We start from the raw sequence: 14134 nt of genomic DNA on the forward strand, positions 1-14134 counted from the left end.
CTTGAAGTGCATTCAAAACCATCTGCTATATCTGATCGGGTTCATCACTAAGGAATTCATAACATTGGGAATATGAACCAGGTATCAAGAGGAAGAATGTCCCAAATTGACCCCAGACCTCTCCACCAGCTTATCTACGCAAAAAACACCCAATAAGTTATTATTACTTTATATGATTGGCCCTTGGCCCTATCAAGGATAGGTCATTATCAAGGATATGCCCTCCAGACCAGAAGCCCTTCAGTCCCTGCAGAAGATGTAACCTTTTCTAGGTGTTCTGCAGCGGTCCTCCCATGCGACAGAGAGTGCCCACCTAGGGTGCTCATAGCCACGGAGGTGAGACCTGGTCACATGTGCTTTTTCCTCTCTGGTTTCTGGCACGGCCCCGGGATAAGCGGCGTCTTTAGCTGGGCCGCTTGAAGGAAAGAGCGGCGGTGGAGGTGGTGCCGGCGAGGGGGAGTCGGCCAGGAATAGGGCCGCTCAAGAGGAGTGTGTGTGTGTGTTTGAGTGTGTGTGTGTGTGTGTGTGTGTGTCTGTGTGTGTGTGTGTGTGTGTGTGTGAGCGTCGCAGGACCCACGGTGTGTAGTTCAAACACAGGGCGATGTTGACTCTGCCTGGCGGGACCCTCGGCTGTTTGCTCGCGCCCCCCCGAAGCATGCCGTCCAGAGACGTCGGCCTTCCTTCAGATACCGAAATAGCCCGAGTGAGGCTGGGACACCCATAGGGTCCACCTTTAGCGCGGCCCCCTTTGAAGTCGGGACGTATTAGCAGTCACCGACGCAGCCCCGGCGGCAGTGTTTACCCGTATGTTTTAGAGCGGCCAAAAAAAAGGTGTCTGACGATACTCGAGCGGTGTCGCTCCGCATAAGAGTGAAAATAAGCACGATAAATCCCACGCTGTTTTTATTACACGGTCGTTGCAGCGCCAGAGGAAGGGTGGTGAGTTCAAGACCTTAAAAAGGTGTTCCTGGGATCACTGTGTTTGTGTTACTGTGTGTAATTACAAGGGAACAAGTATTGTAATTATCCATTTAAGCACAACACTTACACTATAGTTAGGGCTGCGGCGGGGGAGGGTAGGGCTATGGTCAGGATAATTGCTTGCGGAGAAGAATAGCCAAGAACAATACGGGGACCGACTTAATGGCAGAGTCGCTGGAACCCGGAGTTTCTAGACTTAAAAATCAAGCCTATATGAAGGAACACTTTAAATGCATAGCAAGATTCTGGGACACATTTCTAAGTTAGTATTGACTCAGGATGCAGGATTCGTCAGACGGTGAATTGGGTGAACTAGGCAGCTTTAGCCCCACGCACCTCTCTAATATTGTATTCCGATACGTGACCTACGTGTGGACGCAACGAATCCGCTGCAGATAAATCATAGTGACAGATCAATGGACAATATTGCCACAGGGGAGATGGTCATTGCATAATTATCACTGGAGCCTGAACCTGTTTCATGTTTATTAACTGCTGCAAGGAAGGAGACTCACCCAACACCCTCCTTCCAAACACACACGAAAAAAAAAAAAAAAAGGGTTTTGATGAAATACGGACGTCAACATGACTGCAGAATTTAGCATTTCTACCACTCTTACCCACGTCTCCTTTCAGCTAATGAAGAGACACACTGTTGGTTGTCCTGCCGAGTGCCTAAAAAGTTGTGAATAAAAATATCAGCTGCTTCCATTTGGACTATTTGCTCTCATCTTTCACCCACTCTAAATGTTTAGGAACCACAACCACCGACAGGTCCCGGGCTTTCAGAGAACTGGGATCACAACTTCAAGACCCTGGTGCACCTCCCTGCTGATGGCCGGGATAGGAGTCCCGCCCTAGCCCCACGTTCACCCCTGGGATGGATTTAGGGGCAACTTTAAAGGGAGGAGAGAGTGATAACAGAACAGCTATTACGTAGGGGAGAAACCTTTCCCCGCTACAGGGCCCACTTTCTGGTGACCAGTTTGCACTTACTTACTGTTGGAGAGATTCTTGAATTTCCCCAATTTTTTTTTATTTAATTGCATGTTTAATTGCTAAACACATTTGATTTGACTGTAATTTTGCCCAAACCTACTGATGCAGGTTTGGGCAAAGTCTGGAGCCTTTTGAGTCCAACAAGGCAGTTGAGTGGCTCTCCATCGAGGGCTCTTCTGGACTCCAAACTTCTTTTAAATAAGACGGCCAAAAAATAAGATTCTAGCGTTACTTAGGAATTGTGCAGGGAGACTGGAATGAATGTAAGAAGAAAATGCCTTTTTACTTATGAACACGTTTCCCAGGGTAGTGATCCGGCACTTGAAATAAGTTGGTCTTTCCTTGTACTTCTGAGATCAAGCTCAGTTAATCTAGCACGTATGTCACCCATTGAGTGATGACTCACACGCTTCCAACAGCATCCTGAGGAAACACTTATTACACTAATTAGGTGAATCATTAGGTTCCAGCCCCCACCCCCCAAAAAAATGGCTATGATGACACAAAAGATTGAATTCAATACCCAAAACCGGCTATTCAATGTCCGATTTATGAGAATTATCCATAACGTGATCTGTCCTTAATGGACGCAGTCGTTCCTGTCTGGGCTATTTTCACGCTTGATCTTGAAGAGTTTACGACTCCATGGCCCCATGCAGGACGGTTTATACACAAGAGGGGTGGCACTTAAAGCTGCTTTACAGCTTATATTTATACTGCCAGAGCTAACTGACATGACACTCTGCACCCCGCTGCACACAGTAATTACATTCATTGGCGGTCTCTTTAGCCAGATACTGTGCCAACTTTAAAGATGGCAACATAGCAATTATAGCACCAGTGTGATATTTCGGGCCATTTCCTGTCAAATTAAGGTGTAAGGTAAATGGTTCCCTGTACAAGCCCCGCTTGATCGGACAAAGCTGGCAAAGCTCCATTCCATTAGCCCCCCGTTCCCGTTCCCCCCTCTGTGCTGAGACCCCCAACTCATTCATTTGAACATCCACCTCTCTCATTCGAAATCTGTGGGTTGAATCGGTGTCCAACTGTCTTCCTGAGAATAAGTCAATCCCATGGAAGAAGAAGTGTTTGACACATTTTTAAAAACTCGACTTCATTTCCAGTGAACAAAACAAATGACAATGTCACTGCTTTTGATTTTATTGTGCTAAAGTAACCTTTTGGGATTAAAATGTCAGGATAGTTTTTTGGGACCATGATTAATGATCTGATACTATTTTCTAAACAATAAGAAGCAATATGTTATCAATGGAAACTAGAAAGAATACATCCTTATACTCCATTTTCTACTCATGGTGATGATGATAATGATGATGAGGTGAAATATATCTGTTTAGCTTCATACCATCTCTTTGTCTGTTTTTAACATTAAACTTGATCACTTCTCATTGGTTTCCATTTAACGATAGGTTTCATTCATGCCCTACTGTGGTGGTTAACAAGAAGAAGTTTGCACAAGAGCAGGTTTTACGAGCAGTAGCAAAACTCTGAAGTTAACTGCATGCCTTTCCCATGGCTCTATTAAGAGAGGAAGTTTCAAATTCATCCGTGAAGTCATCTCAGTACCCAGAGATCCGGAGACCATTGGCCTGAAAGCCCTCCATATAAATTTCCTTGCCGTTTCTCTTTCTTGATGTGCTGGGTTGGATTTTTCCATTACTAAGCAGAATAAGAGCATTTCCTTTCATTTCCAGCAGTCCCTAAAGCTGGCCCTCGCCAACAGGAATGTAAACACATGCAGTCTGTAAACAAGACACTCTCTGCACCCCCCTCCCACCCAAAGCCCCGTCCACCCCCTCCACCCCCCTCTGACAACACTGACCACCACAGACTGGCCTAATGAGGACCCTCCCTGACCTTCCTCCATCTCGGAGAGAGAGAGAGAGAGGGGGGGGAGAGAGGGGGGGAGAGAGAGGGGGGGGGGGAGAGAGAGAGAGAGAGAGAGAGAGAGAGAGACACCACACACAACACACACACACACACACACACACACACACACACACACACACACACACACACACACACACACACACACACACACACACACACACACACACACACACACACACACACACACACACACACAGATACTTCTGCATCCCTCAGCCAGGAAGGAGGTGCGGCGGAGGTCAAACTCAACGCAAGGGTCATCCCAAGGCGCAATGGCTGCCCGGGGCGGCGCGATCGGTGGCCAATGAAAACAAAGAAGAGGCCGGGTGAGAGGCGGTGGCAGTGGAGGTCAGTCCAGCCAGAGGATCGCTGACCTGTGAGCGGCTGCAGCGCTGCGGAGCAAACCTCTGCTCCCCAGAGGAAGAAAGGAGGACGGAGGGCTTCTCAGAGCCAGAGGGGGGCTGTATGGAGGAGCAGGGGGCCTAGTGGGGGGGGGGGGGGGGGGGGGCACCATCAGCTCTCTGACTCAATCCTCCACCTCCCCCGAGAACAACACGGCTGGTGTCAGAACCTCTGCCCTCATTGGGAAAACAAAGAGCCCTGCAAGGGCGAGAGAGAGAGAGAGAGAGAGAGAGAGAGAGAGAGAGAGAGAGAGAGAGAGAGAGAGAGAGAGAGAGAGAGAGAGAGAGAGAGAGAGAGAGAGAGAGAGAGAGAGAGAGAGAGAGAGAGAGACAGAATATAAGAGAAGAGAAAAAGAGAAAGAGATTAGAGGAGAAAGAGAAAGAGATATAGAGCGGTAGAAAAAGACTTTACAGGAAATTTGGAATTTACAAAAGGAATAGGAGGCAGAGTGATAGTTCTTGGGGAGGCGTTATTCACAGTACCAGGGATATAAGTCTCACAGGCTAGTTTAAAGATAGTGTTTAGATTACAGCCCAATAAATAAATCAGCCCTGCGCAGCCCGGGAAGGCGTGGGGAGTTCCTGCGATCATTACTCCTATCCTAGAGGCTCTCGAAGGGAATGGGAGGGTGTTTGATCTTACTGTTTTGTCTGCACTACAGTGGCCTGTGTCTGTGTGCGACTCGCGTGCGTGCATGTTGTGTGGGTATTAGTGTGTGTGTGTGTGTGTGTGTGTGTGTGTGTGTGCATGTGTGTGTATGTGTGTGTGCTGAAAAGCCTCTCATTGACTCCAACCACCCCTCTTTCTCAGGTGGTTTGACAGTGGAGCTTCCTGAGCACAATGCTAAGTGTGGTGGAACACAGTGGTCCCGGTCGCTGCTGTTAAGTGTGTATTCTGCCACAGGAGGGACAAATACTGTTGGCACAGAGCTTTATGTTGATTGGCTCCCTGGGGCAGTCACAGACATGGGCAGTGTCCATAAGTTATGGCTAATGGTACTGCATGCAGAATCCGGTCATGTATCCACACTTGAGGTGCAGAACATATTTCTAAAAGGAAGACAGAGGCAGTGTGTGCAGAAGCTGCAATCTTAATGAAGAGAACTAAACAGCACAAGCAAGTGATTGAACCCGAAAAAATCGCTGATCTTCCTAAAACAGACACACAGACAGTACGCTCTTGTCAACACTGTGTTCTCTCTCCTTATTTGACATGTGTCACATTAAACCCACCATATACATATATATGAAGAGCTCTTCCCCCAGGCTCTAAATCTAGCAGCTACACCGCTTCCATGACTCCACAGCTCTGAGGACAATGTACAATGGAGGTAGGTGTAGGGGTCGGCACTTTTATCTTTTTGCATTAAAACTTCAGGCCCTCCTTCAAAGCCGTTCCTGGGATCTGCAATACGCGGGACAGAGCTGTAATCCAGCGCTTTCACCACTTAACTAATGCCAAGATAGTAATCTCTCTCTCCCCCTCTCTTTCCCGCACACTCAAATGTTCTGTAACAACACGCGAGGCGATGCCGGCATCGTCGGGCCGACGCGATCCTGAGCGCCTGCAGGATAAGTGGGTGAAGCGAGGCTGGATTGATCTCGTCTACCCCACTCATCAGTGAGTAAACTCGGGTTTTCCCCCCGGGGCTTAACCTGAGTCTCACGTACAGTGCACCCAGCCAAGTGCTACCCAGGAGCTCTCAGACAGCAGGAGCCAGAACCAGAACCAGGGCCTGCTTGTTGTTGCTTTCCTTTCCTTCATTTCTTTCAACAGGTTACACTTTTTATTAGCACGTATACGTACGTCTATAGGGTAAATAGAGAGAAATATATTGAAAATGACAACTTATTGGCAGGGTCCGCCGAAAAGACGTCCCACTGCCGTATAAGCGCTGAATGCCCGTGGGAGCCCCTAGGTCTAAAGAGGTAGAGTTTTGTTTGTTTTCCCGATTTGACTTAAGTACACTTCCCAGTCCTTGCACCCTGAACATACCTTTTTGCACGAATACTATTCATCTGCTGCTTGCCTCTTGGCAGACCCAACAGTGGCTCCGGCGCTGAGTTGCTTTAATGCAGATCCAGCATCGGAAAGGATCAGTCCAATGGCTCAACAAACGCCATTGTGCGAGCCTGTCAGGACGGCTGAGCGAGGCGCACAGAAAACCCACACAAGTGGAACACGGAGACAGAGGAGGCGATGACAGACGTATGGCAAAGTGTTGTCAGAGCGCTACGGCGGCGGCGGCAGCCTGCAGGATCCCGCACCCCACCGCTGGGTGAGAGGAACGTGGGGCCCCGGGGCCCCGGGGCGCTCGGCAGGAGCCTCTCTCATGCCGCATGTTCACAGCGGCGGGCCAACAGGGAGGCTGAGGCAGAGATGGTTCAGCCATGAATAGACGCCGCGCAAACAAACAAAAACCAAATAGTTTGTCCTTTCTGTGTCAAATTAGGTTTTTAGGGAACTGTCCAAATGTTCTAACAAAACACACATACACACACAAACACATACACACACAAACAGACATGCACACTCTTTAACACATTCACAAATGTAAATGTGGCCATGCATGTGCCTTCATGAATAAATAGACGATTAGACACACACTCACGCACATAAGCACACACACAGGCTCCGCAGACACACACACACACACACACAATAACACACACACAGAAGCACACACACACTAACACACACAGAAGCGCACACACACTAACACACACAGAAGCACACACACACTAACACACAGAAGCACACAAACACACAAACACAAACATCATACACACAACAGCATAATCACGTGGAAGTGAAGGAAGCGTCTGGGGCAGGCGGTAAGTGGCAGGGGAGGGAGAGTAGGCGATGCCTTTGTCTTATAGAAAATTGGCTGATGGGACAAAGTTGAAGTAATGAAGCCAATGCGCGGCCCTGACAGGGTAAAAGGCCCGGCGGTTTCTATACATGAGAAGGGAAAAGGGGAGCGCAGACAATGCAGACAAAGCAATGTTTGTTGGAGAAGGAGAAGAAGTAGAAGAAGAAAAAAAACAAGGAAAAGGGGCTAAGTGAGCAATGGGAAAAGGGAAAAGAGGCGGAGGTGGGTGGGTTGGTAGAGGAGGAGGAGGAGGAGGAGGAGGAGGAGGGGGAGGAGAATAGGGGGTAGTGTTGGAGGAGGTGGGGTTGATGGAGGAGGAGGTGGCGTTGCTGCAGGAGGAGAAGGATAGGGGTGGTGGAGGCGGTTGAGGAGGAGGAGGAGGTGCTTGTGGTGGAGGAGGACAATGTGCTGGCGGAGAATGGAGGAGCTGAAAGTGGAATTGAAGAAGGAGGAGGTGGATGAGAAGGAGCAGGAAGAGGTGTGGTGGAGGAGAAGGAGAAGGAGAGGGTGGTAGAGGCAGAGGAGGTGGGGGGAGGAGGAGGCGGGTGAGGAGGAGTAGGAGGATGGGTTGTGGTGGTGGAGGAGGATGATTGGGTTGGGTAGTGGAGAAGGAGAAGGTGGTGGAGGAGGAGCAAGAGGGGATTGGGGGAGGAGGAGGTGGATGAGGAGGAGTAGGAGGATGGGGGGTCATGTAGGAGGAAGAGGAGAAGGGGGGGGGTTCAGGATGAGTAGGAGGATTGGGATAGTGGAGTCAGAAGGGGAGGAGAGGCTGGAGGAAGAGGAGTTGGGGGACGAGGAGGAGTTGGTTGAGGAGGAGGAGGAGGATGGGGTTGAGTGGTGGAGAAAGAGGAGGCGGTTGAGGAGGAAGAGGAGGTGGGGGGGGAGGTAGAGGTGGGGGAGGAAGAGACAGAGGAGGAGGATGGCAGGGGTCTACCCTTCCATCCTACTCTTTGTAGAGGGCTGGTATCTCCAGGTCAGCCTCCCCTTCTCCTCAGGAGGGGGGGGGGGGGGCCCTCCTTTCGCCCGAGCGAGCTGCAGTTCCCACAGAAGTGGGGTGCGTGCAAAGGGGAGCCGGGCCTTCACACCACACTACACCCCTCTCTGGCGGCTCAGAGCTCTCCCCAAGAGCCCAATACCCCCCAGACCCCCAGGTCCCGGGGCAGAGGTTACACCAACACAGCCAGCCTCTGTGGCGTGTCTGCCCCAACACCAGCCGTTGCCGTGGTGCCACCACGTTACAGCAGAGCACCGTCCCAAATCGGTTCGGAGACGAAGAAGAAAAGAGAGAAAAGTGATTTGCCATGAATGACGTCTTCAGCACCGCACACTCTCCCTTCCCCTCGCTTCTCGCGGCGGGGGCTCAGCGAGTCATGTGTATGCGTGTGTTCTCGCCGCCGTCGTCTGAGGGCCTTCTCTCGGCGCTCTGCCCACACACACTCCTCATTTTTCCTTTAATTGTCATTCCCTCCACCACATCCTTCAAATCCTCTTGTGATTCCAGCGTGTGATTCTCTCTTAACGACCGAGGGCTGATGAAACTAAACCACACAAGTGCTCTGCAGTGTGTCTCTTGCTGATAGCCAGGATACGCAAGGACAACGGTTGTCAGACGCAGCCACGCTAAATAAATATGGATCTGAAGAATTTTGCGTTTGCGTTTTTTATTCATTGTTCTCCTTCTTCCCGTCCAGCTTTCTTTCTTCCTCTTTCTCTCTCTACATATCCCCCGACCTCACTACCCACTCTCTTTGTCATTTGTGTATTTTTCAACCAACCCTAACCCTACCACCTAGCTGACAAGCTGTGCTGTCCTGCGTGGATTAATACAGAGAATGGGAGATTGGTAAAGTTTGTACTGGCTGTGGAGGACAACCAAGTTGTCAAGCCTAAAAACAGGTGCATGCATGCTGTCCAACGCTGGTATACTGGGGCTACACTGAAATATGCAATCAGTATTGCACAACATTAAGGAAGGGGGAAAAGTGGTTGTAATTGCAACATGTAAATATTGAGTTTTCCCACAAGTGGAGGAAGACCACCCAGGATGCAAAATAGTCACCCATTCCCTTTCTCCTTTTGCTCTGTCGACAGCCAATGGGATGTCTTTTTGTGTGTTTAACGTCACACACCAAAACCTACTTAACTTGTACACAAAACGCAAGTTGGGGTTGTATGCTTTGAATTCTTTTCTCTGCCTCTTCTAGAGAAAGAGAAATTAATAAATAAAGAAATTGACTCGGCCAACTGTCATGTCATGTGTGGGTGCCACTTTTCTTGAATTAGATTTTCCGTGTCTGGTCAGTGGTGGTCAATCGGATTTCTCATTAGACAAGTGGGCAACCATTCAGCAAGACAGTAGGCCTATTTGTCCTGCGGTGTCTCTGACTTAGCAAGTACTGAGAGGGCTCCGTGTGTGTTACAGACCGGTGTCAAATACTTGTCTTGGTGGTGACAAATACCCCTGATGCTACCACTACACCCAACTATAGGACTTTCCATTTCAGGGCTAACGTTATTCACATTTGTAGAACAGTTTGACTCATTGTAGTTTAATATTAAAAGGATTATGATACCAATTACATTTATTTTATATTTCACATGATTAAAATAACAATCTGTTTTGAAAAAAATTGCCAATCTTATAATACTATATTTTAGCATTGTGTGAAGTTGTAATTATGTATGTGTTTTTATAGTTTGAATTTATTTGTTGATAACATTTTAAAAAAAAACGGTGACATGAGCAATGTTTTTTAACAAGAAAAACTTTAAACTTACCTTGAGAGGTTTTACTTCCTGAAGCTCGAGCACAAGAGAGCCAGCAGAAAGCGACCAATCCAAGGTGGATCATAGCGTGCACATACATGTTGCTTTAACTGTACTAGAACGCTAATAGTTCACCAGCGGCTACTATGCGACGGAGAGCACGAAAAGCACACGGGGTTGCTCGAGAGAGTGTGCACAAAAAAAGAAGAATCCGTGTTACTCCCGTTAGATATTCGCGGTCCTTTTTGCTTTTCTTGCCTGTTTTTTAAGTTTCAAGTGATCTGTAGGATTTGAAGATGGTCCGTGAAACGTGCAGCAGCCAAGGAACTCTCCTCTGTAGTCATGTTCGACCCCGACCAATGTCAATTCAAGAAAGGCAGTGTGAGAGAGAGGGAGTGGGAGAGAGAGGGAGAGAGAGAGAGTGAGAGGGAGAGGGAGTGTGTATGAGAGAGAGAGAGAGAGAGAGAGAGAGAGAGAGAGAGAGAGAGAGAGAGAGAGAGAGAGAGAGAGAGAGAGAGAGAGAGAGAGAGAGAGAGAGAGAGAAGGAGAGAGAGAGGGGGGTCGAGAGAGCTTGAGAGATGGAGTGAAGGGGGAGGAGGGAAGAGGATCCGTGCCGTGTGCGCTCAAGTCTGCCCGTGGTCTTCTGTTGAGTCTCTCTTATTGCCCAATTTTTTAATGCAGGAATTCCCAGTTAAGTGCCGTGTCCAACCAATTAAGTACTGTTGACATTGACGCGGCTTCTCGGGTGTGAGGTGAGGTATTCACCCTCCCCGTAAAAAAACAGGTTCGCCGCCACCTGCGCACCGGCGGATGGAGTGTGGCACAAACGGTGTCTTTAATGAGGAAATATTTCTTCCGACATTTCACTTCAAATATCTACTTTGATATTATCCTGAACATGAAAATCTAGTTTTTTTGTTGGAGATATGCCATATAAAAACGACTTCTAGTAGGCTGTCAGATAAGTATATCACAGGTATGGGTTAATCGGAAATGATCAAGATAAGCTATTGTCCATTAGATGAACAGATACGAATATGCCCCTGATAAAGTAAACCATGGAATGGAATAGATGGAATGGATTTGTTTGTGAAAACAGTTTGCCTATCATAAGAAGCTGGTATTTTCTTCTTTTGGAGAAAAACTTGATGACATCGGCTGACATTTGCAAAGTTTGAAAGCAAAAAAAGGAAAAGCTAACTGCAAAGGTTTTGGATTGGTAATGTTGATTGATTTTCTTCCAACTACGTATCAGAAGCCCTAGGGTCCATCTGTGGGCGTAAAACAATTATATGCTTATTATAGCCAGGAATGCCCCTGCATACACCACTACTCCTGGCCATTATACCCGGATGCAGCTCCATCATTCCGGGGACAAATTAAAAGCCATAGGTGTGTTTTTTTAATTTATTCTTTATACCATCGGTGTGGGCCTACCAGTCTACCGGGAGAGAAGAATCAGCATGAAAACAGAATTCTGGAGAGCAATTACATTATGTGTCTTCAGGTTTCAGAGACATGCCATAATCATGGGCTCATAATGAGCTCTTCACTGCCCACTGCTGAGCAGCGAGGGCCTGAGGGAGACGCAGACTATGTTTGTACTAAGTTCTTTCTTTCTTTCTTTCTTTCTTTCTTTCTTTCTTTCTTTCTTTCTTTCTTTCTTTCTTTCTTTCTTTCTTTCTTTCTTTCTTTCTTTCTTTCTTTCTTTCTTTCTTTCTTTCTTTCTTTCTTTCTTTCTATTTCTCTCACTCAAGCTCTGGAGTGTTTCAACACTCGTACCAAAGATGAATATGAAAGATGCATGTAGACCAAATTGTATTAATGGATCACATTGATGTGTGTGTGTGTGTGTGTGTCTGGGGGTAAGTGTGTGTGTGTGTGTGTGTGTGTGTGTGTGTGTGTGTGTGTGTGTGTGTGTGTGTGTGTGTCTGTGTGTGTCCACTTGCACATCCATGGTGCACCTTCCTTGTGCGTGGGTCCAGAGTATCTCAGCAGACGTTGTTAACCGGGAGCGAGGACAAAAGGATGCCTGTACTTTACAGACAACCGCAACCTGGTCCAGTTTCAGTTGCTGGTTGATCCCTCACCATAGGACTGCATGACACACAACATTACCCCACACATCTGAGGAGGGGGCTTGGAAACTCCCACATTCCCGGTGAACGTAACCCTCTCCTTTTGGTACCTGCAGATGGAGTTTAAGCCACGGTACTGGTCCGCACGCTTCAGCCCGGCTGCTGACACACGGTGGGTGACATGATGTGTTTCAGCATTAGGCCTGGGAAGACAGCAAGCATCTGCTACCCCTCCCCCACTCCCTCCCTCCTCCTATGGGCCGAATCACCTAAGCTAATCTGATGCGTTGTTGGCTTTCTGTTTGCATTTTGACTCACGGGAAGATTCCCCATTATGATTCTACTGTTTATTTTGATTTAATCAGAAATAATTGGGGTCGAGCATTAAGGCGGATGCAAGATAACTTAATTCAGTGTGTGTGTGTGTGTGTGTGTGGGGGGGGGGGGGGGGGGGGGGGGGTGGTGCAGTAAGCTTATTTGAAGCGGGGCTGGGCTAGGTGGGAGAACAAATGTGATATGAGTTCATTGAAGTGTTAGGGTTAGGTCGGGAATACAAGTTACAAAGGATAAAGGAATGTTTGGAGTCTTCCAGAGTTTGAACCAAAATACCTACTTTAAGTTCTTTATAAATGTGGTTTACCTTTGATTGTTTGACGATGCTATGTAGGTTATCTTCCCTCAGAGGTGCCGAGTGACGGAGCGCTGCAACCAAACACCCCTTTGTCACAATGGGCTTAGGCGGAATAAAAACATGCAAATCCCCTGTAAGAATGTGTTGTTGTTATTTTAAAGTCAAGCAGTTCAGTGTAATTAAAATAACAACTGTCAGGGATATGGAAATATCCTGTGTCCCTACTCTCTGGTGTAACCGTGAGCACTTGTACAACCAAATGAGCTCAGAGTCACCGAGGGAGGTTGAGAAAGTCAGAGCACACGGTGGCTCCTAGGGTACGGCTCGAGGCAGCGGATCAGCGGCCCATTGGGCTGTGTGTGAGGAGAGCATCAGGCCACGCTATACGTCCTCCACTCTATTCTGACATGAAGTGGCACACAAGGGAAGCCAGAGCGATGTTTAATTTACAGCACGCAAGTCATAAAAGTAACTCTGAAGAGCCTGGTCACGTTATTATGGGGGATGGGGAGGGGGGGGGGGGTGAGTCTGGATGGAATCACAACCAGCTCGAAGGTTCCTGCATAGATAATCAAACTGAAAGAGTTGCATATTTTTCTTTCTCTTATTTTTTTAAAGAACGTTTTTATGCAATATGGGTATTACATTTTCTGCAAAGCAGTTAAGCGCAGCCTGTCATGACTCGCTCTACTTTTGATTGAGTGCAATGGTTAAATCACTCTGATTTTTATAATTGACAGCGAGGGTAAAACAACTATCACAATGGTATAAATCATAAACGTATAATAACAATAATGTCTGAACCTTTATCACTGCCTGCCACATTTCGAAAAATAACCATTTCCAGAACAGACTCCATCCCTAAAGGAAAAGACTGGAAACCAGATATTTGAGTCAACAAAAGTGACTGGCTTTGTTCACTCTCTCCGTGTACTTCCCCATATTGCTGTGTTTGTGTTTATGCCTCGGCAGCAGCAGATGCTGTGTTGCTAATTCGCGGTGCGACGTGCGATGGATAGCATTGTACAGGAAGGGGACGTCTGTGATAGGTCGGGATCGTACCGTACGAGCATGCTAATGAATGGAATAGATAGGAGCCCCACGGAGCGCCTAATGCTCTCCTCCAGATGGCATCGCGTCTGCACTCCTCATTTACCTACCTCCTCGGCGATACCTACAGCCCAGGTCCTGCCTCCCCTCCAGATAAGTTACAGTGTCCAAAACACGAACCCTCTGAACCCGGCAGGCCGTCAGAGTCTTTATTTGGTCAGGGTGGGGGTTGAGGCAGAACACCACCACAGGCCTAGCAGGGAGGACGGTGGTGGGCTCGAGGGCGGTGGGGGTGAGGGGGGCGGGGGAGGGGGGGTGTTGCTCCACGGCCACGGCCAGCGCTGCAGGTAGCCCAGGTGGATCGGTGGTCGGGGACGACTGTGGTCTGAGCGCTTTGGGTACAGCGCTGACCAGCGTCTGGGGCTCGGCGGGCAAGAGATCTGA

The 14134-nt window shown here is 48.2% G+C and overlaps 1 protein-coding gene across 1 annotated transcript in view; it reads right to left on the reverse strand.

Annotated features, from left to right (window-relative positions):
* Positions 1-10313, reverse strand: part of scube3 (signal peptide, CUB domain, EGF-like 3) — a 43279-nt gene extending 32966 nt beyond the window's left edge. Inside the window, exon 1 of the mRNA XM_056587427.1 lies at positions 9944-10313. Within this exon, the coding sequence (XP_056443402.1) occupies positions 9944-10031 (88 nt within the window). The 5' untranslated portion in view covers positions 10032-10313. The remainder of the gene's footprint in view (positions 1-9943) is intronic.
* Between the last annotated feature and the right edge of the window lie 3821 nt (positions 10314-14134).

This window comes from Gadus chalcogrammus, chromosome 1 (genome assembly GCF_026213295.1).
Source record: "Gadus chalcogrammus isolate NIFS_2021 chromosome 1, NIFS_Gcha_1.0, whole genome shotgun sequence".
Classification (NCBI taxonomy): Eukaryota; Metazoa; Chordata; class Actinopteri; order Gadiformes; family Gadidae; genus Gadus; species Gadus chalcogrammus.